The following is a 27755-nucleotide window of genomic DNA, read 5'->3' on the forward strand; positions in this document are numbered from 1 at the left end:
AAATGTAAACCTCCCCCCACCCCCCCGATTCCTTTAGCATATAAAACAGGACTAATTTATCCCTGGACTAGATTTAATTAAGAAAATGGAAGTTTTTGAAAGAGAGGAACATAAATAGCCTGTTCTTCTGGGAATAATATTCTTAGCACCATTTTGTCCTTTGTACATTTTACTGCCTCAAAACATTGAAACTAGGATAAATAGTTTTGAAACTGTCAGAGACATCCAATCCAGAATTTCCCTAAGTGGGTTCTATATGGTACTATATAGTTCTGTAGGACTTTATGCATGTTGCTTGGGGAAAACAAGGTTCCATGCCACGTGAGTTTGGGTAATAATACCAAATATCATTGACTCTGAGACACTATTTATTCTAAGAAACACCATTATTGATGCCAAGATTAGACCAAATGGGGAATCTAACATTCTCATAACACTAAGGCAGCAAAGGGCTGAATCTTTAGTGTGAGAGTAAAGGAGACACAAATCTTTATGCAGAAAGGGACTGCAAGGAAACTTGCCTGTGTCATCCTTGGAACTAGCTAAAGGGAGAGACAAAAAAATTTCTCCTGAAAACTTGACTCTCAAATGGTATTCACCAGAGTTTACATTCCAAATTCAAAAAAATCCTGGAACAGAGAGAAAGATCTCAGATAGGTAGTATCCCCAGGGAACTGGCAGATGCCACACAAATGCTCTCTGGAAAAAAAGAGACTTCAGGAATGATGTCGTCAAGATGGCAGCATAGGTCATTCCCAGCTTCAGTCCCCCTCACAAGAAGACCACCTAGCAACTATCCACAGACAAGACACCACTGTGAAAATCCCAGAACTGGGGGTTGAAGCTGAAGTGCCCTGTTGGATCACAGAGACTGAGAAGCATCACATTAGAAGGGAAGGAGGAGCAACTATACCCTGACTGTGTCACCCCTCCCCCAGGCCGGTACAGCACTGCACCAAAAGGGCCCCTCTGGGCCTATGGTTTCTCCACTGGGAGAGAGAGAACCCAAAGTGGATCAGATACAGACAGATAAGGGGGGGGACGGGGCTTACAGCAATCAGCACTCAGCAGCACTGAAGCAGAGATGCCAGCCAGGGGCTCTGCCCATCTGCAGAGCTGAGCCAGTAGCCCTTTCTGGCCAAGGACTTTGTTTGGTCCAGGCAGTTCTGCCTGATATGGGTACCCAGTCAACAAGCTATATTTGCTGTGGAGACTGTTCTGTGGCCCCACCTAGGCAGAGAAGAAAATTCACAACCTGCTGAGTATAGCCCGCAGTCCTACCCAACCAGGAAGCCTGGCCAGTGAACCCAGGTAGCCAGGGAGCCCTCCATGCTACAGCCCTGCTTATACAGAGCCCCAGGCCAGAAGGCCTACCCAACTCTTAAGTATAGCCTCTGGTCTCATATAACCAGGGAGTCAGAAGAGTGACCCTGGGTAGCCTCAACAGTGACCCTGGGTAGCCTCAAAGCCCAGCCTATGGTACCACCCAGTCGAGAAACCCAGTCTACAGCCCCACCCTGAAGCAGAGCCCAGCATACAGAACTGCCCAATTGCTAAATGCTGCCTATAGCCCAGCCCAGTCAGGGAGCTCAGCCAGTGAGCCCACCCAATCATGGAGCGTAGTCTGTGGGTCCCATCTGATGCAGGAGCCCAGACAGGGACCCAGTCCAACTTTGGGACACACCCTTTGGTCCCACCTTATCACAGAGCACAGCCTGAGGTCCCATCCAACCTTAAAGCCCTGCCTGTGGCCCTGCATACACAAAGAATCCAGCCGTGAGCACCATCTGGTCAGAAAGCACAGCCTGAAATGTCATCTACTGTGAGCAATCACAGAGCACAGCCTGCAGCAGCCCCCTGACCTCAGAGCATAGGCAGTGACTTCCCCCAGCTAGAGACCCTGACAGCAAACCCCACTGCCCACAGATGCTGCCAGCTGACCCATCAAGTACCCCAAGCTGCAGGACATCTATGAACTGCCTGACAAGGAATTCACAATAATCCTCTTAAAGAATTTCAGTGAACTATAAGAATACACGGGCAACTAAAATTAAGAAAACAATGCATAAACAAAATGAGAAGTTCAACAAAGAAATAGAAATCATCAAAACAAACAAATAGAAATCTTACAGCTGAAGAATACAATGAGAGAAGAAAGCAAAAAAGAGCATCAATAACAGACTCAACCAAGTAGAAGAAAGAATCAGTAAACTAGAACATAAGTCATGTTAAATTATCCAAACTCAAACAAATAGAAAGTAGAATGGTGGTGATTTCCACAGGCTGGAGACAGAGGGAAATGGGGAGCTGTTTTTCAATGGATATAGAGTTTCAGTTTTACAGGATGAAAAAATTCTGGAGATCTGTTGTACAACAACGTGAATGTACTTAATACTACTGAACTGTACACTTAAAAATGGTTAAGACAGTAAATTTTATGTTTATGTTTTTTACCACAATTAAAAATATTTTTAAATTATTTTTTAAAAACTGACATAGACCACAATTAAAAAACCTACTTCATATGGTTATTATAAGTATTGAGCTAATACAGTCAAAACATTTAAACAATGCCCAGCACATAGTAAGTGCTCTCTAAGTGTTAGCTATACTTGCAATTTGCTTTTATCCCTACTTGTTGGTGTCAGCAATATCATGATTCCACATAGCAGATGACATCAAAACGTTTATGCCATTACATGGGCACTGTCATTGACTTGCTGCCTATTCTTCTCCAACAGACAATAACAAATTACTACTTGCCACTCTCCTGACAAGCCTATCTACTTTTATGAAAATCCTGGAAATAAAACCTTCAATTCTCCACAATGTGGACAGCTAGTAAAATTTATGAGATCACATTTTGCCATGTCCACGAAGAATGCACCTCTTAGACATCCCTTTCCGTACCTGAGATATAAGTTCCAGCAGGCATCACAGTCTGACACATACAAGGGCTTAGTAAATATTCACTGAATGAATGAAAGCCTAAAATAGTAGGATTCAGGGATCCTGTCCAGTAAGTATAAATCTAAGTCTCAATTTGATCATATCATCATAAAAATTAGGGCAAAATGGGTAGCAGTCCAAGATTTCTACTCAGTAGCCCAATTGGTCTTACGTGGTGACTCCTCCCCTCCTTAAAGAGGATTATTGGCTTATTTAAATCAGCCAAGACCTAGCCAAAGCAAAATAAACCAAGGAAAATCCACTCTATGTCTTTCCTAGAATGAAGCTATATATAAGAAATGTATCACTTGTGGTCCAATTAGCCATCATATATTCATATTAACACCACTGAAAAAAGACATCTTTCTACTTTCTGGAATCAATGCCATAATCACACTAAGATCTTAAGACACTGAGCCCACAGTGCTGGTCAGTCTGCACACATTTACACAGACCAGATGCAAAGCCTGTAGAGATGGCCCTTGGTGCAGGTAGAGTAAGTGGCACCTGCAGGAGTGACTGGACGCATGTTGGAAGGACTCTCCTTGCTGGATCTACCTCAAGCAAGCACAGGAAAGGACTCTAGAAACAACCAACAACATTGAAATGGCTATACGCCTTCTATATGCCAGGCGCCGTTCAAGACTATAGGCTGTATGGATGACTCAGATGTGCTTCCTTTCCTTGAGAAGCTCAGGGTTAAGCTACATAAAATCATAAGAGACTGGGTGAATTAGGAAAAGAAACCCTCTCCCCTGAAACAGATACCCATTTTTCTCCTGACCTTGTCTTAGTGCATGTATAAGCCTCAGGGGCCATGGCTTTGGCAGGGTTGATAAGAAGATTCTAAGCCCTCTGGAACAATTCTTTTGGGGGGAAAAGCTGTTTGCTTAACTGGCCCCTCTGCCTCAGAAAAGGTGAGTAGAGTCCAGAGTGGACAAAATGAAAAGTCAGCAGGTTGGATTTCACTCCAGGCTCTGGGTTCAAAAAGGATACCTTCAGATTTTCTTCTATATTGGCCAGCCCCAATGGTTTCAAAGTATGGTACCCCACTTGCAACATCAGCATCTACACGGAACTTGTTAAAAATGCAAATTTGGGAGCTCTGCCTCAGACCTACTGAATCAGAAAGTCAGGTGGGGCCCGGGGAGCTGTGCTTCAGAAGCCTTTCAGGTGATTCCCACGCGCATTAAAGCTTGAGAACCACTGGTCCAGCTCAACTCACTAGCATGAGGAAGAACACAGAGGCCCATTTAGGACTGACAATGGATTCAAATGAAGATTGTGCGATGAACTAGTTTTCAGTGTAAATAATAAAATAATAATAAATAATAAAACGAAGAAGAAAAGAACACAGAAAAGAAACATGCTCAATTAAATCAAACATTTAAGAAAGCTAATTACAGCCAGGTGGTGTGTCTTATAGCTGAGTTTATATCAGATACTCATGTCTTTGGAGCAATCATTGTTCTCCCTTGCTGTTCTCTTTTAAACTGAAAATACTGTTGAGAAGATTAAAAATCTAGTTGCTTAACATTTGACTCTGACCAGTTTTATCAGATCCTGAAAGCAGAGCAGAAAATCACCTAAATGTAGAGATTAGAAGTCACTGAACATTCATTTCAACTTCATAGTTTTAACAAAGACAACTTTGGCAGTAAACTTGCCTGTCCAAGCTTGGTGTGTCTGCCCATTCAAACCACTAACTACTCCTCTGTGTCCTAAAAGCTCTAAATAAGGGTTAAGGCATCTCTTCTGTGTTTTGTGATCTGTCAAAAGCCCCAAACTTTTACAATATGAAAACTGGATCTCTCAAAAACACCACTTAGCAAACAGCCTTGCTGTATTCTCATGTGGAGGAAAAGTCAACAGCCTAGGAGGGCACAGGCCGCATTCCCATGCTTGTCTTTGTTGGACTAAGCTGGGACCGTGAGCAGGTAAATATCCTCACCCCAGTGCCTTCTCTGAAGCGGCGCTAAGAAAACTTTTATTTCTGAGAAACTAAAATCAAGACTTTGCTTTACTTCAACTGTCTAGATATTACCAAAAATACCAACAAAAATATCAACAGAATCTGCTTTTAGTTTGGGGAATGTTATTCTTAAAAGAGAAAATTAGAAATGGGTATGGATGTGCCTTTAGGAAATCTCAACTTCTCAGAAAAAGGGGGAAATGTACAAAACCTATTTTCATTACAAAAAGGATTTGCTAATCTCCCTTGGCACATTTAAGATAACATAAAATGCCAAGATTTAATTCATACTCAATTTTTCTGGAATAAAATAATTGAAAAAATTAGCTCCATGTATATCATTGAAACCAGTAACTAAAACAAGAGGAAGGAAGAACAATTGAAGAAATCTCTAATGACAGTTATGGTTACCATTTTATTCTCAAGGACAACCTTTTTCTTTTGTTGCTGTTGTTTAAAATATTGATGCCATTTTTTATTCATAAATATATTTAAATGCTATGAGTCTTACATTTCACAGTTGATACCCAGGGTCAAAACTTTCCTGATATCCAAGATATGGGGTTAAGTAACCTTTAAAATGTCTAAAAGTAGATATAAAAATAGAATCTTAATTTACGAATTTGCTAATTTTTCTTCCTTGCTACCAATATAATCTATGGATCAATTTTTAGCTGATGAATTGCTGTCAAACAGCCTTGAGGTCAGGGTAGCAATTCCTTCCCCTGATTTAAAATATTTACATTCAGTGTGTTGGGTGAGTGATCATCTTTCCAACAGATATGCCTCAACTTTTCTTATTAGTGTTTCTCAGATTCTGAATTAAAACTCTGCATCAAGCTTACCTGTCATCATACCCAAAATTTCAATAAAAACTTTAAAATGCGTAGGAAGGAGTCATCATTAGTTACTATGTAAATAAGCAAAAAATAAAACTCTAGCTAAATATATATTCTTCTTGGGTTCAAAGCTCAAGTCAACTATCAATTACATAATTTGTCACACTGTCATTTATATTAGACATATAAAAATGATCTCTACGGATTAGTAAAGAGCCATGTATAACAGTCATCTACAATCCAGGGGATCGTATAAAAGAAAGAAACTTTTTTACCAACCTGGGCTGAGAAACCACAGAAGAAACCAAACCAGAAATGCACAAGTGTGAATGCAAAATTCTTATAGAAGAAATAGCATAAGAATTTGCACATTCGGAAATAGGACCACCTTCCATGAACAAGGAGAAGCCTCTGGAGGTATCTAAACCGTGCAAATGCGTAGTCGCTGGCTAGGACTGCCTGCAGTCCTTCCTGGCCGCTGATGCCGACGCCAATGTGAGCACCTACAAAGGAGAAGAGGTTCAGTTTCACTCCCCAAACAAAGACACAACCTCTTTGGGGAACCTATCCCTCCTCTTTTTTTAATTTATTTTTTTATTTTTTGGCCATGCCACTCAGCTTGCGGGATCTTAATTCCCCGATCAGGGATCAAACCCGGGCCCCCAGCAGTGGAAGTGCCAAGTCTTAACCACTGGACCGCCAGGGAATTCCCCTATCACTCTTCTTGTATGTTATTATTTATTCACAGAAACCCATAGCAGTTATAATTTTTCCCATACATTATCTCATGAAACACTCATGATAGGTATTTATCCTAGTTTTACAAAAGAGAAAATTGGCTCAGCAAGTTCAGTAACTTGAACAAAGTTTTACAATTCGTAAGTGGCAAAGCTGGGACTAAACCTTAGTGTTGGGACTGTGTATGTAATGTTCATTCCTCTACACCATAGCTACTTGTTTCTCCAAACAGTGACCAATACATAAATGATTTAATTAAAGACAAGGTGTTTTCCTTTTTTTTTTTTTTAATGAATGCTAATAATGGTGGATGAATTGAGCCCTAAAAGTATTCATTTCAGAAACACTGGGAAAATTAGATTGCAATGCAATCTCCATTACATATTGCCAAGTGCTGAACCTGGGAGCTCCAGGTCTGCAGCACGCCCCATTGAGCAAATGTCCCCTTACTTTTGATCATGCTGACGTCATTGGCTCCATCGCCTATGGCCAAAGTTACAGCATTTCTGTGCTTCTTCACCAGCTCTACTACTTGAGCTTTCTGGAGAGGGGTGACTCGGCAGCAAACCACAGTCTTGCACATGCAGGCAAGTTCTAGAAGATCGTTCTTGACATCATTTTCTAGAGCATGGGCCTAGGTTATTTTTTTTTAAAATCCACAATAGAACGAGAAATAATAAATGAGAGATGTCATTTGGGAAGCAGATTTCTTGTTTCTCAGCTGATTTCTAAACAGTTTAATTCACTTCAACAAGTCATTGTTGACTCAGGGCCACACAAACAACAAAAGAAAAGAGTATTGAACTCCTACTTAGTGCCAAGGAATTTTACCATAAAAGTAAAAGACGCAGTGCCCTGTGTGTCTTCCTTGATGCATTATCGTGCTGCATTGGAGAGATACAGTTGAATGCCGGAAAAGGTCCGGAATCCACTAAAATAAGGAAAAGCAAAGGACAGAACCAATCCGTCACCTCACCAAGTTTAGAATGAACTACAAAATGATGATTTGTTTGTTCTACATGATGACATTTTTGTTTCCTTTGCACTGTTGTTTTGTATATTTAGTGTTTTTTGTTGTGGTTGTTAATGTGAGAGCAAATGAGAAGCAGATGATCTGGTGATTAGCCCTTGAAGAACATAGTGTCTGAAATCAAGAGAGGCCTGTGCAAAGGGTGGCATGCAACCTGTTTCTCAGACAGGGTTCCCCAACCATTTACACCCTTGCACTTCTCCAAATACATCAGAGCCTTTAGACATACCAAAGAAGGACTGAAAAAGAGAACATAATCCTTTGCAATTAACTACAATTTTTTTCTAGAAAACATCTCTACATTATTTAATAAACACATTAAGAGAAAACAGGAATCCACCTAAATTTTGACTCATCATTATCTTTGAATGAATCTTTAGCAAGATGTTCACAGCCCATTCACACTCTGGCCCTTATATTCCTTTTGAGTCTGTCTTCTACCACCACCTTCAGGTTTATTCTTTACTCCTGTCAGGCCAAGTTGCTTGCTTCCATAATTTGGCAGGTTCTTTCTTGCCTTTGTGCCTTTGCACTTGCTGTCTCCTCTACCTGAAAACATCACTTCCTCCAGGAAGTCTTCCCTGATTTTCCCATGAGGAACTCAATGTGCTGCTTTGCCTCTATGCTCTCAAAGCACTGTGTCCATTCCTCCTTGTAGTATTTGTCATACCACTGTGAGATTAGCTCTCACCATATGACAATCCCTAAAACAAGGACTGTGTTCTCTTCACATCCTTATCCTCAGGCTCTAGCACGGTGACCTGGGCATGCTTAATGAATGTTAATGGGATGAATGGAAGGATGGGTGAATGAGTATAAAAACATGACTCTAATGTAGAAAATTCTCATGTCAAAGCCTACAATTCTTAGGGGAAATTGTGAGTTAGCTTTCTCAAATATAATTACCCTCTCTGAAAAAGAAAGCGTATAACTGGCTGTCTTGCTCAGAATGGTTCCCATCTCTCTCTTTTCTTTTTTCTTTATTATCAACAAGTGAAAAACCTAGACACAGACTGTGAGAAAGAAAGACCCAATTACATTCTGCAAAGCATCAAGATTTGAGCAAATTGGAATCATGATTTTTTAAAAAAACTTCTGACCATACTAGCAGAAACACAGTCAATTCTCCTTAAATTAAAAATGACATTTCATGGTTTCATAAGCTTCAGGCTTTGAAGCTGAGGGGGTTCTTGAAGAGTGTCTATCTTAGCTCTTTCTTTCAACAGATTTAGAGACAGAGAGAGAATCATGTGTGTTATCACCTTAGTACTCTAACCGCCCACACACTGGCCTCTTTGAGCCTGAGGGAAAGTCAAAGCACAAGTCATTAGGGACCCTTTCCCTATTGTGGTTGGTCCCTGGGCAATTCAGCTCGAAGACCACCAGCTCTAAGTCCCAGCTGACAGGCTTAGAATTTTCAGTTGCTGCTCATTTGTGCAAAGGAGAAGTTCGTGTCATCTGGACAAACTTTCAACTAAGCTTGGCCTGCAACTGAGCTCTGTAACTTTCCATGGTGTAGAAGGCAACACATCATTACGTCTGGAATCCAGCTGGATAACGCTCTAAGCACTAAGAGCTAACAGACAGCTGATCACAAGGGGGGAAATACAATATATTCATTTCCAACTTCTCTTGTCCTCTAAGAAACTGTCTATAAGAAGATACGTTTATTTTCCAAACTCCAAAAAGTGAAAAATGATCATCAAAGCCGGAGAAAGATGTGAGATTAGCTCTTTGTGCGTATAAATGATAATTTCACTGGAGTACAATCAGAGCTTTTGTTTTCTAAATTAGAAACTCAGAAGAGCTTTTGATATTTGTTCAAGATTTGGAACCTGAACTACATTAAAAGTACAATGCAAGTTTATTCTATTACGACAAGAACCAGATTTCCTAATCAAAGCAAATTGTTTGGCATCGCTCTAAAATACTGCTATTTAGAAAAACCACTAGAGGTATCTTAATGGCAATAATTTGGTGTGGTAATTATATGAAGGTCAGGTTGTGCTCTGCAAATCACAAACATTAGCAAGAGCAATAATTGCAATACATCCATCCAGTTGCATTATTTTAATTAAACAACAGGGAGCTGTGACACTGTCCCTCAGAAAAGCACTTAAACAGTACTGCTAAATGGTCTGTAGTCATTTAGACAAGATTGATATCCTCTGAATTCAGTATTTCTTCAGATCCTCCCCTTCACTGTGGTGGTTCAAGCAATAATGTATGAAATATATATTAGAAGTTTCCCTTTCCTTTGCAAACAGGAAATCAGTGCATATGCCCTATTTCTAGTAGTGTCATTTGTTTTGAATACACAAAAGAAGATTTCATTATGACAGCACAAAAGAAATGATTATTGGGGTGGAGAAAAAGAAACAAAAAAGCCTTAAACGAACTCACCAAACTGTGGCCATTTATGATTAAGGCATAATCCCCTGTTACGGTTTCTTCTACAACTGAGTCCAACTCCAGCGGCTGCTTTTTTTCAAAAACTACATGGCCATTGGAAAAACTTCTGTTTTGTCCAAACAAATTTTCCTTTGCTTTCCTTAAAGGAGAGGGGAGGAAGGCAAATCATAACAAAGTATACAGAGCATACCTATTAACTCTAAGGAGAGACTGGCCTAGAGGTAAATTCATTTCATCACTACTCAGACAGACTGCTGCATGAGATACAGTTTCAGTAAGCTAGCTGGATAATTCTTTGTGATGAGGATACCATAGCAAATTTGCAAATTCCAGGAAGTAGGAGGGTAAACATAAGGAAAACAGAATCATCTCGAACGTTTTAAATTACCTAAAAGCTAAATCATCATCCTGAGCTGGCTTGAACTAGGGGCTCTTGATAAATTTGATATGTAAGGTTACCTGAACTTCATGGACTTAAGAACCACTGATCTGGCACCTGATGTTGTTAAACAACGCAAAGGGAAAGACTAAAGACAACTGATGAAATCTTCTAGGAATTCCAGGGAATTCTGTATATAAAATAAATTAATCAACTTGTAGAACAATGTAATATGATCCAACTTAAAACGGCAGTCTTCTGAGAAGCACATCTTTTAGAAATTTGACAATAAAAACAAATAATGGCATTTACTGAATTGGCATAGTCATTATAACATAATGGAATATTTTAAGTGAAAATTGTACTCATCAGCTGAAACAATAGAATAAATCTTCTGGGAAAGAAACTACAGACACCAAAGTGTAGAGGGTAGTTCCAAATGGAAACTCTCTCCAGTGTCCTAGATCTAATCAGCACTAGAACAACCCTGCCCACAACTCAACCATCTCTGCTGTTTAAGAGGAAGATTCTACGGTGACTTAACACCGTTAGAAGTGGCATTTTATTCTTCTCTTCAAAATGCAAAGACAATGCCTTTAAAGGAAGGAAAATTTCCTCTCCGAACCCCTTGGATGACAGGCTCTGAAGTAACATAGGGCAAGCTGACATGATTGCTAGAACTTTCGATCACAACCAGGGAACTACACAGTCGGCGCTCCGGAAGTTGAGTGCCAAAGCCAGCCACCAACACTTTAGGCCACAACTAGCATATACAAAACAAGTGCCCAGGACAGAATGGGGAGTGAGAGACAGGCCAGAAAATGGATGTTTTGTCTTACAGCAAAATGAAATGGTTCCCCAAAGACCCATCTTATGTAGAAAGCATTTATTTAAATGTTTTTTTGCTGTGGCTCCTCTGAAAGAAGAGAATGTTCACATTACAAAAACAATCATTTTAGCCCTCAGCTTTCTAATTATTTGAAAATGTAACACTAATTGTTTACAAGTTAAGTTTTAAAAAAAAAAAAAAAACACATCTTCTGGCTCAACATCTCCTTCTGCTGTCCAGGACCAAAATCACATCCTGCATTTAGGAACCCAGAGAACCCAAAGGTTACATGCCCTTGGCTCCAGGGATGATGATATTATATGTTTTAGCAATCAGTTTGCAGAATCAAAGAAAAAGATTTATAAAGTCAGAGTGCTATGTGTGAAGTTTAGGGAGTTAAGGAGGGGAGCGGGAGGGAGAACAGACATGAAAAATCATTGTTTTAAGTGGGAGATGCAAGGCTTTTGCATCAGATAATCATGTCAGGGAATCCTCCTCACAGTCATGAAAATTTACAGGCCATATAATAAAGAAAGCAAGAGAGACAAGTTCCTCCAAAATGAACATTTCTCTGACAGTGTTGCAGAGCTCATAAATTAGGTCCTCAGAAAGCACCAAAGGGCAAACATCTCCTGAAGTTTCCTTTTCAGTAAAGTTCTCACTTGCTGTATAAATGACTCAAACTCTGTTTTCCCCCAGAGAATGAAAACATTCCAAAGAAGGGTGAAGTTCATCAAAGTATTGGCTGAAATTCTATTTACTTAGGATTTTTTTCCCCTAAACTGTCTTCCTAACATCTCACATGAACCCTTTTCCGGGCAGAAAAGGGACAGTGTTTCCGGCTCTGCTTAAATTCCCACCGCACTCCCTCCACACAGGCCAGCCCTTTGCCCATGCTCTATAGCTGTCATTTCTTTTTCTTCCTGGAACTTAGCTCTTCAAACACCAGCTGGTCCTCGCCAAACAATTTATTAGGAGGGAAAAAGCGACACATAACTCCCTTCGTGGAATATGAACTATACATTTTTGCAGGCATGATACACAATGCTTTACTACAGAATACAAGTAACAAATGCTAAAACAGAAGAGTGCCTGATTTTTCCAAGCTCTGTAATGAAGGGCAGTCTGTTACAATGTTGGCATGCAGAAAGGCATTATCGGTTGAGGCAACTTTGGCATTCACAGCCCCATGCCACCACAAACACAGCAAAGCACAGTTAGGCCCACGTTGGCTTACATGCAATCTATAAAGAAAAGAGATGGTAGGAGAAAGAGTCATTTTGTCAGTCTTCTTAAGGCGCTCTATATTCAAACCTTAAAATGACCTGTTAGAAAATAGAATGAAACCATGACGTCATGATTAGACGAATACAATTTTGACTTTGATATGAGCATTGGGCTTGAAACCTGGAGATCTGGCTTCAGGCCCAAGGTCTGCCTCTGATATCTCATATGCCCACAGTTGAGTTATCTGACCTCTAGCCAGTTGATTAGTCAGTTACAGACCCAGGCGAGAACCCCGGTGTTCAAATTCCTAGTGCTCTGTCTACTGCACCAAAAGGTTTACACGTAGTTAGCTACAGGCTGCCTCTAGGTTGGGAAAAAGGCATAGTGCTAGAGCACCAGTTAGGGGAAAAGAGTACCCTGCCAACAGTAGAGAAAGGGAGAAAGTACATGAAATTTTGATGTCAAGCCCGAGTTTCATCCCTTATTAACTGTGTGACCTATAAGATACTCAACCCCTGAAGCGGTATCTTTATTAGAATCTAGGGGAATGATACCAGCGAATCACACTGGTTGATACCATTATGAAAACTCGGGCAGCTGTACCAGGCTGTACTGGAAGGTCTCCAATATTACTGAGTACTCTAAAATTTAACAATTTATGATAGAAACTAAACTTACTAAAACATTTTGCCAGGGTGACTAGAAATTGGGAATTAGGAACAAGGTGCATTTTGTTTGGCCTGCATAATGTTTAAAAAGAATCCGTATGAATTTACGGACAACGTGTTGTTCGCCTTCACCAAAGCCCCAAACGCTCCATAATGCCTTGTGCAGCCCAGATCACACAACTAATATTACCTGCCTGGCCCTGGAGCCACTTGCATTTATGAACCCTGCTCATTCAAACAATAACTTTCCATCAAGTAGGTGTGCAAAAAATGCAATATGTATTTTGTTGATTAAAGAGGAAATGTCAGTTCCTAGGTATATCACTAGGATACTACTCAGAAGCAGTAGGGTCACTTCCTGGTTTAATTAATTTTCCTAACAATAAAACATGTGATCAATGCAACAAAAATGAAACATGTAAAGGGTTTGCTTGTCAGCCCAAGCAAAATGACATCCTCAGTCCGCTTTTCTTTGGGCAGAAGACATATGTATTGAGGAAATGTAATCAATGCAGTAATCTTTGGAGAAAGCATAACAGGGTTTAATTGTAGATTTCTGGGTATGCCCTGAATACTAAAGCAGCTATGGCAGCAAAGTTAACCCAGGACTCAATGTGTCTAAAACATTTTCATGACATTAAATTTGAAACAAGCTGTATGCATGCATGATATGCATGAAAATTACATATCAATGTTTACGAAATAATTGAAACATATTTGACAGGTTTAAATATGAGCATTTAGGTCATTTCCTCCCAATAGTTACTATCACTTAGATCCTATTCTTTCCGATACTTCTTTTTAATGTTTTTGCATGAACTCCCACTGAACTCAAAGGTGTAACACAAGAAAATTGAGTGGTGTAAATTTACGATTTCAGTATTTCATCCCCAAAACCATGGCTTTAGATATAAGTAGCCAAGATTAGGATTATAGAGAGCAGCAGCTCCAGTAATAACTTTTCTTGGATGCTGTTTTTTCCCCCTAACATTAAGCAAATGCATACTATAAATGTATTGATTCTTCACATACAGAATTTTCTATCGTTCATTGCCTCTCTGCCGTAGAGTCTCAGAACGGGGTAATCTCCAAATCTGAGTTGAAATAAACATTATTTGCCAGCAAGTTAAACAAGGTGGCCTCAAGAGTCCTGAAATAATTAGTCTAGATGGAAAAATCTTTATTTTTTTCCCTCTGAATATTTTTTTTCTTCTCACTAAAAAAAATGGAGATAATCTTTTGGTTCTTTTCCTAATTGTAAAAGTATTGTATGGACGCTATTACAACTTCAGATAACACAAAGAGCCATAGCGAAGAAAGCAAACATGATCCATAATTGTATCACCAAGAGAGAACAACTGTATGTATATGATCTCGAGAACTTGATGGGGAGGTAGGTAGATAGATACGGATATAGATGTATAGTGTTTTATATGTATACATACATACATACATATATACTTTTTTTGAAAAAATGGATCATGTTATGCATGAAATTTCATAAACTCATTTTTCACTTAAATATATCGTGGACATCTTCCAATGTCAAAAAACACATAATCACTTTTAAGACTGCATAGTATCTCACTCCATCTATATATCATAGTAATTAACAAAATCCCTGTGGCTGGGTATTTGAGCAATTTCTAATATCCTATTATCATAATCGATGCCACAATATGTATGTATGTATACAAACACACACACGTACACACAAACACACATACATTTGTCCATTTATTTTTCTTAAGGACAGTTCCTAGAAGTAAGAATCATTGGGTCAAAACTGTGCACGTACATAATTTTGAAATATATTGCTAGTTCACCCTCTAGAAAGTTTCTACCAACTTACACTCCCAACAACAGTATATAAGAATTCACATTTCTCCACATTCCTTCCACGTAATGACAGTTATGTCACCTACTTAGTCAACCACATGTGGCTGGATAAAATCTTGAGAAATTAACTTCGGTTCCCCACCCCTTCTGCAATCACCACGGCCACCACAGATGACCCTCTCTGTTTACTCAGAAACATACCTTGCCTCGGGGGATCTGACAGAGCCAAGTACAGAGAAAACAAAAGAGTCAAGATTTTGTTTTCTGAGTACCAAAATAGACTCCTGAAACTCACAGCAGCACTGTCATCCTGAATTCCAGCAATCTGGAATTCCACTAATTGGGCTTTTTGAGAGGGAAGAGAAAAGTTTCTTCAAGTGTCAAAAAACTAATCCTTAAAGGAATCAGGGCATAAAATGTGGCCCTAAGCAACAGACTAGAAAAAAATGACTCCTTTTCTCCATTTCCCATCCAGCCTAGAGGAGAGGGACTTTGAAGAGGAGGTTAGATGCTCGTGAATCACTAAAAGAAGCCTGGGTGCTGACCCACACCTTGGACTGGGAAAGGATAATGGAATTCTCAGATAAGTTTTTGGGAATCTGAGTATGGATGCGTTGCCACTGAAGCACGGTGACATGGAGGGTAGTAGAAGAAAGGGATTTCAGGAAGAGAGGTAACCATGTGAGAGCACTTCTCAGACACAGAGAGGTAAGGAAGAGCCCCTAAACTTCCATGTTTCCCCAGGAGGATGCGGAAGTCAGCCAAGAGGGACAGCCAGCAACCCAGAGACCAGAGACCAGACACGGACACAGAAATGGGAAGTGCCAGATGCCACTGGATAGACGCTGAGGATCAGTGACAGGTAAGGCAATTGCACATCCTAGACGTGAACTAAATTTACCCAAAGTGCCTAACTTAATTGTTCTGTCATCAGGCAGAAAAGGGGTTCAAGTTCAGTTTTAGAAAATTCAATGAGTTTCTGTTCTTGCACAGCTCAGTGTATTCCAGTCTGTGAAGGCAGACAAGCTAGAAATGACAGAGCCTCCTTCTACGTCTCTTCACATCAAATCGAATTCCAAGCCCTATCCATTCTACCTCTGAAACAGCTGTCAATTTCATTCCACTTTTTCCTTGCCCGTTCTTACCACCTCGCTGCCTTAGTTCAACCCTCATCACCCCTAAACTTGAGTATTCCAACAGCTTCTTGATCCATCTCCCCATCCATTCATTTTTCTGTCCAACATACTCCATCTATCCTGCCACTAGAGTGTTATTTCTAAAGTGCAAAATTGGATTTGTCTCTTTTCTGCTTAGAAGTCCCCTCCATCCATCCAGTACCTTCAGGATAAAGTGTATTCACTTTGGCTTAACACTCAATCTATCACCACTTCATCTCTGAAAAATTATCCCCGCCCATAACTCTGTAGTACTCTCCAGCTACAACTTGACAGGTTGCTCCTGGAATATAACATATCTTTCACGTCTGTTTGCCTTTGTGTGTGCTGTTCCATCAACCTGCAATATTGTTATTCAATGTAATCAACAGAGGAAGAGGATGCATGAAATTTGTACTGGGAGTCACCATGTTGTTTTCAGTATCTTAAGAAGGTTAATGAAAAGTGTAGAATTTTCTATGATAAGAATGTAGAGATTCCCTAAGTTTTTAAAGTTTTATTTTCCTTTCAGCTACCTTACAGCAACCTGGTGTAAAAAACTGCTATATCACACTGGTGAGAAGCTGTGACTGAAGATTTTGTGTGTCTTTGCCAAATAAAAATTAGGAAAGCTAATTAACTGTGACTGATATAATTTTATTATTATTATTTATATAATTTTAATAATAGACTCCATAGGGTCTATTGGGGAAATATTTTTAAAAATTAGTCCTTTTTGGTGGAAAGATTGAGAACAATGGCTGAAGAAAGAGGGCAAGAGGAAGGGAGGAAGTGGAAAGAGAGGAGGGAAGGCAAGAAGCATGCTCACTGAATGGCCATAAAGCTTTACGTTCTTATATTAATCCCCCAAATAGAATAATTTATAAGGTAGGTATTTGTATGTTGTCCCATTTCACAAATGAGGAAACCAAACAAAGAGAGGTCGAATAGCATCTCAAAAGTCACTTAGCCAGCCCGGAGCACGAAGATGAGATTCCAACTTGGCTCCAGTTCACACAGAGTCTGTACTCTTCCTCTTACACCTGCTGTCTCTCCCTGAAATCCATTCTGCTCTAGTTGCTAACCTGGTGTCTGACCTCAAGTGAAACAGCCATATGCCTCAACAACTGCATTTTTTATATTAGCTATTTAAAGAGAGTAAGAATACACCCAAGGTGTGTTCAGTGAGACACGTGACAAGTGAGTGGGTGCACAGGCTCTGGGGCCACGCTGCCTAGATTCAACCCCAGCTGAACCACTGACCGGCTGTGAAGCTTTGGGCACATTATTTACCCTATGTGTGCCTCAACTTCCTAATCTGTAAAACAAGGATAATGATAACGCCTTCCACTGGGTTGCTTTGAGAATGAAACAAGAGAATGCATGTCTACTGCTTACCATAGGGTCCCAGGCACTATCTCAAAGCATTTAGCAATAGGCTCCTTAGAATCTTGATCTGTTTACATCTATCTTCCTTCAGCAAGAGTTAAATTCCCCCCAAAACAAAAAGTCATATAAAGAAAAAGATTTTCTCGAGGTAAAAAATTTAATTACTATTCATTATTAAATAAATCGTTAATATTTTCCCAATAGACCCTATGGACTCTCTTGTTAAACCTATAGAAATAATAATAATAAAATTATGTCAGTAATCATGAGATTTCCCAACTTTGATTTGGCAAATACATATGGAGTCTCCAGTCATAGCTTCTAACCAGCATGATATAGCCGTTTTCTAGAGTGAGTAAGACAGTGTAAAAAAGTTGGGAGATTTCATCTATAAGTATCAAGTGGGGTGCTGACAGTTAAGGCTTCCTTTCTTTTCAAAGTTCAGGAACAAAAGTTAAATGATGGAGGCACGTGAAGGAAGCCCATCGTGCCCCACTGCTGCCCCTCGAGACTGTAGCAAAAGAAAGCGGCAAAGCAGTTGGCCTCTAAGCCATTTGGCCAGACCCAAAGTGGGCTGAGTTTAGAGAAGCTCCTACGAGCACCGGCAAGCAAAAATTGTTATAAGACAGCACTTTTTGAAGTTCTGGGGAAATAATTAGGCAGACTTTTAAAATGTTCTTCTTCAAATGGGATTTTCCTCTTTCTCAACTATCAGATCTTCCTTTCCCCTCCCCCTCCCTCTCTTCCTTTCCTCCTTCCTCTAGCACTTACCTGAGTTCTTCTCTGACCTCCACGGCTGTGTTCCCTGCTATGATGAACACATCATTCATGTCATCAGTCAGCATGTTGCAGGCATAGCCAATATTGATGGCAGTTTCTGATACATAATAAAGCCGACTTCAGTTAGAACATTACTTAATAACGTAAGTACCTTCTCATAAAAGTTTTGAGGCCCTTGCTCTATTTCCTTAGAGCCTACAGGCCTCCTTAACTTCAAAGGGGGCATGATCGGTGACAAAATACAAGAAGCCCAGGGAGAAATTCAAAGATTTGTTAAATCCATGGAGAAATAGCAACATCTGTGAATCCTCAGCATTCTCATCTAGTTTTTTAAAAAACTTTTTGATTCCCAAAATGAGTACTCATGAAAATACCCCAAGATCTTGTGATTAGTAAAATGTATACATTTAAAACCTTTTACCAGAAGTCTCAAATACTGCCTTTAGAGAGCTGAAATACTAAACTTAGCTATTATTCAATCTGATATAATAGACAAATTGAAAAAAAATCTCACAAAATGTTCAGTTGAACAGCAAAAATGATCTTACAAAGTGTTTTAGTTCTTCCACATGCAACATTGCCATATTTGCATTAAGTGAATAGAAATTTGGAATTTGGCTATCACCTCAAAAAAAAACCAGGACTGCTGCTACTAGATAACTAGAGTATTACATGATATTGACCAGTCCTTCCTCTAATTTTGTAGAAATGGAGCCTAGGATAGTTAAGTACCCCCTTTCATCTGCAATATAATCATCTGATTCTAATTTTACTGATTCGTTAGACTTCAGCGAATTCTATAGAATCATTAGGTTTGTCCTAAGTCAAGGAAGACAATTGATAAAACCTCAGCATGTCCTTTGTAGAAACCACAGAAATGAAAGCTAAACAGTAAACTTGTGGATATTCATAACTAATTGAGCAGCTGTACCCACTGATCAACATCAAACTCTAGGAAGTCTAATAACACAACCACAGAGCTCGACTCTCTATGGTTTATTTTTTGTAATCAGTGATTTGAGTGAACATATAGAGAACTGATTTATCATATCTGCAAATACTCCAATGTTCTAAAAAAGTTAGATAGAATCTTAAAAACGTATGTGCCAGTTAACTGAATATTTCTGGTCCACTGATGGCCAAGCAGAAAATCATTTTTGTTTTAACCACTGCTAGCAATAGATCCAAAATGTATTGATCCCCTTTTCTTTCTTAGGAAACACAGTATTCTGAACGTAATGATTCTCTGATGACTTGGCGTATTGTCATGCCTGAAAGTGGGTCAGCTCTCCTTGTACAACTGCATGGGCAGTCCTGGAATTCAGCCAGACTGCACTGGTACAGCTGTGGTAGTTGTTAAAATACCAAAATATTTCCATACCAGCTGATAAACAGCTGCTTCCTTGAGCCTCTCCAAAGCCTACCCCTCCTCTAAGATTCCCAAACCTTCCTACCATGAAGAAACTAAAGAAGTAATGCTGAGGTCTCCAATGTCCTGCTTCAGAGCTGTGCCACTCCCTCTCCTAACCAGGAGCAGTGCACATACAAACCAATAGTTCAACATTTTTAATACCATTGTTGCCTATGGGTATAACTATTATTTTTAAGAGGCAATTGAGCTGAAACTCAACTGGCCCCAGGGTATACTATAGAAGATATTTTGTTAGTTTGATAGTAAATTCTTGCAATATATGAGCTTTCCTTTTTGTATTTCAACTCTTTCCTATGCGGAGGACTGGGCAAATGTCCCCTTAATTGAGCTTTCTGGTTAATTAAAATTTTACCACAGAAATTATTGCCCCCTTGTCAAAACATCATCATCTATTTTCAAATTACCTTGTTTGTCTCCTGTTAGGACCCAGATCTTAATATTGGCTAGTGATAAGCTTGTAATCGTTTCAATAACACCCTCTTGTAACTTATCTTCTACAGCAGTGGCACCTAGTAGCTTCATTAAAAAAGAATACCTCATGTTAATACATGCAAAAAATACCCGTAACATCCACGGCTTTCAGTCACAGAGTTTAGAGGTCAAGGGACATGAATTGAAGATGGAGAGTATGATGCACTGATATAACAAGCATCCTATTATGTACAGAGGTGCGCTGGGAAGGACCCTAGAAGGAGGTTCCCTAATCAAGGCAACTGATGGGCATTCCAATTAATGCAGAGATCCTGGGAGTTAGAATTTACATGAGGGATCTGATATGCTCAGATAACATATTAGCATAATACGGGCTTCTATGGACTTAAGAATCCCCCAGTTATATTAACATGGAAGGGTACAAAGGAGAGCCCTCATCTCAGAGTCAGGATCACAAAAAAAGTAGAGGCATTCTCTTAAATTAACAAACCATCAGATGCCATAAACTAAAAAGTGAAGGTTCTTGTGCAATATTTCATCCAAAGATGAGCAAGGTGTGCTCCCTAGTGCCTCACAATAGCTAAGCATCCTGGCCACTAGGGCCTCAGGGAAGAGTGGTTTCTAGAATATATCACACTCTGGACAGTACAGATATCATCAGAATCTCATGGGTCTAGGATGGCTTACAGCTAGAGCCCCACTCTTCATGGCAAGTTTCCCTGCTCTAAAAAGGTGGGTTATAAAGCATGGAGGAAAAAAAAAACAACAACACATAACATCAAACAAAACATGACATACCAGAGGCTGACAAAGAATAGGGAGTCTACTACCTTCTACTCTTGGGGGACTTCCAATTGCATAAGCTACTGTTAATAGAAATAATCCTCTGGCCACATATGGCAAGCTCAAAGTCAACATATAAAGCATGATTCATTGTTTGAAAGAGTAACATCTGCTGTGTGCAAGATGATTTAGCCAATGGATTATTCCCATGCTAGATCTCTAAACACATATGACCCCTTCTGTAAACACAAACCATCATGCTTCTAAACTCATACCATCAAATCCCTTTCGATTTCTTCATACAGCCCTGCTATCCGTTCATCCCTCTCATCTATGGCAGCATTTGCATCTTCAAGCATCTTATGCCACTCTTTGAAGTACTTGTCATCCAGATCTCTGTATGCGATGGCCAAGGTTCGAAGGCCTTCTCCTGCAAATTCCTGCCAGGGCAGACGGAGACTTAGGAACCATCCCAAAACAATAGTCACAGCAATAAAACAACAACGACAATAATGGGTAAGAAGTTCTGCACTCAAATTCATTTTATCTCAAGAGCACTACTTAGTCATCCTGACCTCCAACTTTCTAATCCCCTTGGAAAGGGGAGATGATATTTTTATTTTGTGTTTTGTTTGGGTTGAAACATTCAAGGGACCTAGCATTCCCCCCTAAGACTGCTGAAATGCCCTCTGAAGGGTCCTAGTTGAGAGGTGATCAATGGTGCCCATGACTTGAGATAACCACTTGAAGCAACATATTGGTTTCTAACCTATCCTTTGCCTGAAGGAAGCACTGCTGGCAATGTGAGGGACCCAGCCTGTTTCAAGGCCTATGGCCCTCGGCTTTTAGGGGAGAAGAAAGGACCCTCAGAGGAGCCATAGCTCTCAAATCAAAGGTAGGAGGCTCTCTCAAGGGGCTGCAGCATGACATCTCACCAAAGTCTTGTCACCTTCCTCCTAATAATACAGCCACGTCTAAAATTAACTCTGTCCTACTTGTGTTTATGTTTGAAATTTTCCACAATAAAATACATTTATTCAATAATAGATGAATAGATAGATGTCAGGTGATAGAAATTTAAGGATGTAAATTAAAGTTATAATAATAACTCTAGGGGAAAAGTGAGAGAGAAAGGCAGAAAAGTTTAATATAAATGTTCGCTTCTGGGAAGTAGTACTAGAAATGGAGGCTGACTTTTACTTTTCATCCTAGAACTTCTGTAAATCTTTTTTTGCTATATTAAAGCCTAATTTTAATAATAAAACTGTTGAAAGTTTAAAGTGACAGTCAAGTCCAGTTAGTTTTTTAAAAAATCATTATTTTTCTAGAAACAATTTTCTATGGAGTTAGTATTTAATAATAGGTCAAATTTATCAGAGGATCATACTCTTCCTTTAGCGTCTCAGGAAGCCAACAATCTTAAATTATACCTCTAGTGCTTTATCCTTCTAACATGAAAATAAATAAATAAAAATAGGAGGCTGGTAGTTGCTAAGTGTTTCACACAGCTGCAATAGCTAGAAACATATGTTGGTTGAATGCTTGGGGAAATGCTAAAAACCTCCCACTTTGCCTAGGCCTCCGGTGGTCATTTTATGGGCCTCTACAGTGTAAGCATTTTCATAGCCATTTCTGCTCCTTTGGGCATTGCCACAGAGCATGTCTTCTCTGTTGTGTTCTGGCTTATGAGACAGACACAGGTTTGCAATCAAGCATAAATTAAACCATGACACACCCTAATTAGGTAAATGGAAAGAAAAGTCAGTGCATACTGCAGTGATGTGGTTTAGCCCAGAGAGACCATGAGAAAAATTATCCAAATTTATCTCGTAGGCAGTGATAGCACTTTGGATATTGCAATCACATTGTACAAGCCCTCCTCCAAGACCACCACTGGGTCCCCTACTGATCTGAAAATCTAGTTACTGCTTTTTATAAGGATCTTTTGTCCTCATAATTTGCACAAACACTTCTTTGACTTTAACTTTTTTTTTTTTAACATCTTTATTGGAGCATAATTGCTTTACAATGGTGTGTTAGTTTCTGCTGTATAACAAAGTGAATCAGCTATATGTATACATATATCCCCATATCTCCTCCCTCTTGCGTCTCCCTTGCAACCGCACTGGGCATTACAGTGCCTTTCTCTTTGTTCTGCACAGCAGTGAATCAGCTCTAAGATGACACTACAAAAGGGGACAGATGATTTAAGTTATTTAATTAGTGCATGAAACACAAGTTGAATTCTAAATGAACATTTGAACAAGGTCGTTTCCTATCATTAAACAATTCAAAAATCAATAATTAAATATAAATTTAAAACCGCAGAATTTAGAAGTCAAAATGAATAAAGTGAATGAAGCGAAAGGAAGTCAGATTGGTACTACCTGGAAAATAAATCTTTTGCACAGAAATATAAAAAGATCAAATTTGGCTTCCCATACTTTAGTATGAAAATCCAGGGCCTTGGTGTTTGAGCAATGGCAAAATCAAATACTTATGATTCCAATGTTGTTTTCATAAAAAAAAAAAAAAATTTAAAAAGACCATGCTAGCCTTCTGGAAAAGATTAAAAGAAAATCAAGAATGCTCTATTGGAAAGACAAAAACAATAGCTATGTTTGTAACCAATATTACCAAACCATCATTCTTTAAACTTAAAGTCAGCCAGAGTTTTTTTATTTGTTTATTTGTTTGTTTAAAGATTCAGGGAATGTTTTATGTTAAATATAGGGCTTGGCAAAGAAAATGAATCCTCAATAGTTGGTTTTTATTTTTGGAAGTTTTTAAAATTTTTTAATCTTTTTTTTAACATCTTTATTGGAGTATAATTGCTTTACAAAGTTGTGTTAGTTTCTGCTGTATAACAAAGTGAATCAGCTATACGTATGCATATATCCCCATATCCCTTCCCTATTGTGTCTCCCTCCCACCCTCCCTATCCCACTCCTCAATAGTTTTTTAAAGGAGAGAAATCAAGGAGAAAATAAGAGTTTTGAGCAATTGCCCTTAAATTTCATATTGGGTTAAACAGAACCTCAAACAAATAGAGACCCTTGAATCTCAGGTTTAAATCAGATAGTGTTCATATTAATTCATAGACTCTTACTCTTTTGCAAAAAAAAAAAAAAAGCTGTGCCAAAGACCATCCCTGCTCCCTTTACAAAGGTTTTGGAAAGAAACTATGCTTAATCTTAGGATGTATGCATTTGGTAACTTCAACCTAGGGAACACTAGTGAGGCATCATGATTTATGACCTGAATAAGAGAACCCTTAGAGGAGAAAGTTGGCTACAGAGATTATTTTCCCCTCACCACATAAACACGACCCTGAACTATTCCCTGGAGGTAACCATAAGAGATTCCATTAGTACCAGACACATCGGAACCCAAGGGAAAGCAACTCTCCAGTTCCTCTTCCCTAAACCAGTCCAGTCACCCAGGTGAAACAGTCCCCAGCTGTAGGGAAGTTAGAGCAGGTTTCCCTTGGGGTCTTGAGTCTTCTCCTGGCTGGAGTTCAGGAGCCCACACTCAGTGGCTACTTCTCAGCTGCTGTGTGTTAATCCACCTGCGGTGAGACTGACCAGACTCTCAGCAGGGTAGGGGGTAGGTCCACATATGCCAGTTTCTAAACATTCACTGGCACAGTTTCCTGTGGAACCGTTCTTCACATGCTTTCTATTTCAGAAGTCAGATCATTTAACTGATATTTTAAAAATAAGACCTAACCATAGGAAGCAGCCAAAGGGCCACCGTGCTAACCTTATGACAGAGGCACTTACACTGAGATGGTCTGACGTCAAAGCCGGGAGGTCTTCGTTGGATGGATGAAGTCTTTCAAACAGAATAGTGTCTGCTCCTTTGGAATAAAGCTTTATCTGTCCTTCTGGGTTTCGAACTGAAAAAAAAGTTGGGAAAGTAGATTATATTCAGTGAAATCCATCAAAACTTGACTGTCCCTGGGCTCTAGCCAGGCAAGTTGGAAATGGGCATGTTTTAGCCAGTAGTAAAATATTCAGTGCCTTTGGTTAAAAGGTCATTACCTAAGTCACCTGGCTTTACTCCTGTTTTATTAACTTAGAAATATTCCATCTACAGGAAAAAGTGTTTTCATTCTGATGTGTACAACCTTGTTATTTTCCTTGACTACTATTTCTGAAGGGCTGATAGGTTTAAATTAAGCCTTCTGTATTGAGCAGAACTGAGAGCTTTTTTTTGCCTGTCTCCTAATGTGAAATTCAAGACTGACTGTAGGAATCAGCTATCAGTGTCATGCCAAATGATCTCCATATGGAATTCTAGCCATTCAAAGCCATGGTTTATGCATTAGTTCGCAGTCCTTGCTGACATATTTCTTCACCCCCCTTTACTCCTTGGAAAAGCCCTTTCATTCTTGGGTCACAGTCCTGGCTTCAAGCACACTTCACAGGCGGCTTTCGAAATTAAAGTTTCTATCTTCTTCCCACTGGAAGTCTGTATTAGTAGGGCTGTGTTTTTAACCTGCCCCCCAGGTTTGGGAATGACAGCCTTGACTAGGCTCCAATCCCTCATCTCCAATCCTCGTGCCCTCCCCTGGCTGTTGCACATATTGCTGTCAGACAAATCTTTCTTTAAGCTAATCTTTCCTTACGCCTACCTTTGCAGGCTTGGTTTTACAGCTTGGCAGATACCAGACACCTAATTATTTATTGAATGAATGAATGGATGAATGAATGAATGACATAGCAATGTATTTCTCCCCTACTATTTCTGAAGGGCTGATATCATCTAGGACAACTGCCTGTGTCACAACTTCATGGTCTGAACACTGACCCTCACAAGCTTCATCGAGTCAAAGATTATTACATGCTTTCCACTCAATTATACCTTTTCTCTAAAAATAGAATGCCTCAAAACAGACGAACATAAATATTGACTACTATTAGTTTAAGAGGATACAAAGTTTAGAGCTTGATTTAAAGGAATATAGATACAATAGTACAATAAATTACTTTTCCCTCTAATCTTTTCTTTAATTGAAGTATAGTCGACATACAACATTATGTGTTACAGGTGTACAATATAGTGATTCACAATTTTTAAAGGATATACTCCACTTATAGTTATTATACAATATTGGCCTTATTCCCTGTGCTGTACAATATATGCTTGTAGCTTATTTTATACATAATAGTTTGTGTCTCTTAATCCCCACCCTTAAATTTCCCCTCCCCCCTTTCCTCTCCCCACTGGTAACCACTAGTTTATTCTCTATATCTGTGAGTCTGCTTCTTTTTTGTTATGTTCACTAGTTTGTTGTATTTTTAAGATTCCACATATGAGTGATATCATACAGTATTTGTCTTTCTCTGTCTGACTTATTTCATTTAGCATAATACCGTCTAAGTACATCCATGCGGTTGCAAATGGCAAAATTTAATTCTTTTTTATGGCTGAGCAGTATTCCATTGTATATACCACAAGATATATACCACATCTTCTTTATCCATTCATTTGTTGATGGACACTTAGGTTGCTTCCTCTAATCTTTTTTTTTTAACATCTTTATTGGAGTATAATTGCTTTACAATGGTGTGTTAGTTTCTGCTTTATAACAAAGTGAATCAGCTATACATATACATATGTTCCCATATCTCTTCCCTCTTGTATCTCCCTCCCACCGTCATATCCCACCATTCTAGGTGGTCACAAAGCACCGAGCTGATCTCCCTGTGCTATGCAGCTGCTTCCCACTAGCTATCTATTTTACATTTGGTAGTGTATATATGTCCATGCCACTCTCTCACTTCTTCCCAGCTTACCCTTCCCACTCCCAGCGCCCTCAAGTCCATAGTCCATTCTTTACATCTGTGTCTTTATTCCTGTCTTGCCCATAGGTTCTTCAGAACCATTTTTTTTTTAGATTCCATATATATGTGTTAGCATATGGTATTTGTTTTTCTCTTTCTGACTTACTTCACTCTGTATGACAGACTCTTAAGTCCATCCACCTCACTACAAATAACTCAATTTTGTTTTTTTTATGGCTGAGTAATATTCCATTGTATATATGTGCCACATCTTCTTTATCCATTCATCTGTTGATGGACCCTTAGGTTGCTTCCATGTCCTGGCTATTGCAAATAGAGCTGCAATGAATATTGTGGTACATGACTCTTTGAATTATGATTTTCTCGCTTCCTCTAATCTTTAATGACCTTTAGTCAACACTTAATCTAATCGAATTTCCTCCTAGCTTGAATAGATGTAATGCACCCTGGAAATTTTTTTTTTTTTTTTTTGGCATTTAAAGTGTACAATCTATTCATTTAAAAGAAATCATTTAAGTGGTAAAAAAAAATGGTACCCATTCTCACAGTTTTGTATATCTAGGATAAATTATTATCCACAAAAATATGTTACAAATATTCACTCAAAAAGAAAGAGAAAATTTGGATTAACCCATTTTGGTATACAAATTTAATATCAAAGTCTCTATCTAAAATTGATTTGAATAAGTTCTGTTAGCTACTTCTAGGTTCTTTGTGATGTAAAATCTTTTAAAGCATAAAAATCAGCCTTTCTACATTATTCCATTAGACATACATAGAAGTTAAAAGAAATGAGAAGACAGAACAATCAACCAGGAAGGTGAATTTACTGAGAAACAGTCATTCTTTCTCCCTCCTCCCTTTCTTTTCCTCCTTTTCCAGGTCTCTTTCGGTTCCAATCAAGAGAAATCTTGAGAGTTCTGAGAATATTACTTTGAGGGCTTCAAATCACCATACCTACATCCTCTGCCACAACTACACACACGGGAACAAAAATAAACCTCTGCTATCTACTCATGTAGGAGGGATTCATGCAAAATAAACTCCTACCTGGAGACCAACAGGTGAGTTTTCTATCTGTTCTTTATAATGT

At 39.1% G+C, this 27755-nt stretch overlaps 1 protein-coding gene across 6 annotated transcripts in view; it reads right to left on the reverse strand.

Moving 5' to 3' along the window:
* ATP8B4 (ATPase phospholipid transporting 8B4 (putative)) overlaps nt 1-27755 on the reverse strand; it is a 315749-nt gene that overhangs the window by 33991 nt on the left and 254003 nt on the right. For 5 of the 6 annotated variants that reach the window (XM_068551361.1, XM_068551368.1, XM_068551355.1 and 2 more), the window contains 7 exons: nt 24635-24750; nt 21128-21292; nt 20042-20153; nt 18197-18302; nt 9932-10079; nt 6949-7132; nt 6040-6263 (listed from right to left, as the gene is read on the reverse strand). In XM_068551361.1, coding sequence (XP_068407462.1) covers nt 6040-6263; nt 6949-7132; nt 9932-10079; nt 18197-18302; nt 20042-20153; nt 21128-21292; nt 24635-24750 — 1055 coding nt within the window. The remainder of the gene's footprint in view (nt 1-6039; nt 6264-6948; nt 7133-9931; nt 10080-18196; nt 18303-20041; nt 20154-21127; nt 21293-24634; nt 24751-27755) is intronic. The other variant, XM_068551388.1, reaches the window with a different exon arrangement.

The sequence above is a fragment of the Eschrichtius robustus genome, chromosome 1, assembly GCF_028021215.1.
Source record: "Eschrichtius robustus isolate mEscRob2 chromosome 1, mEscRob2.pri, whole genome shotgun sequence".
Taxonomy (NCBI): Eukaryota; Metazoa; Chordata; class Mammalia; order Artiodactyla; family Eschrichtiidae; genus Eschrichtius; species Eschrichtius robustus.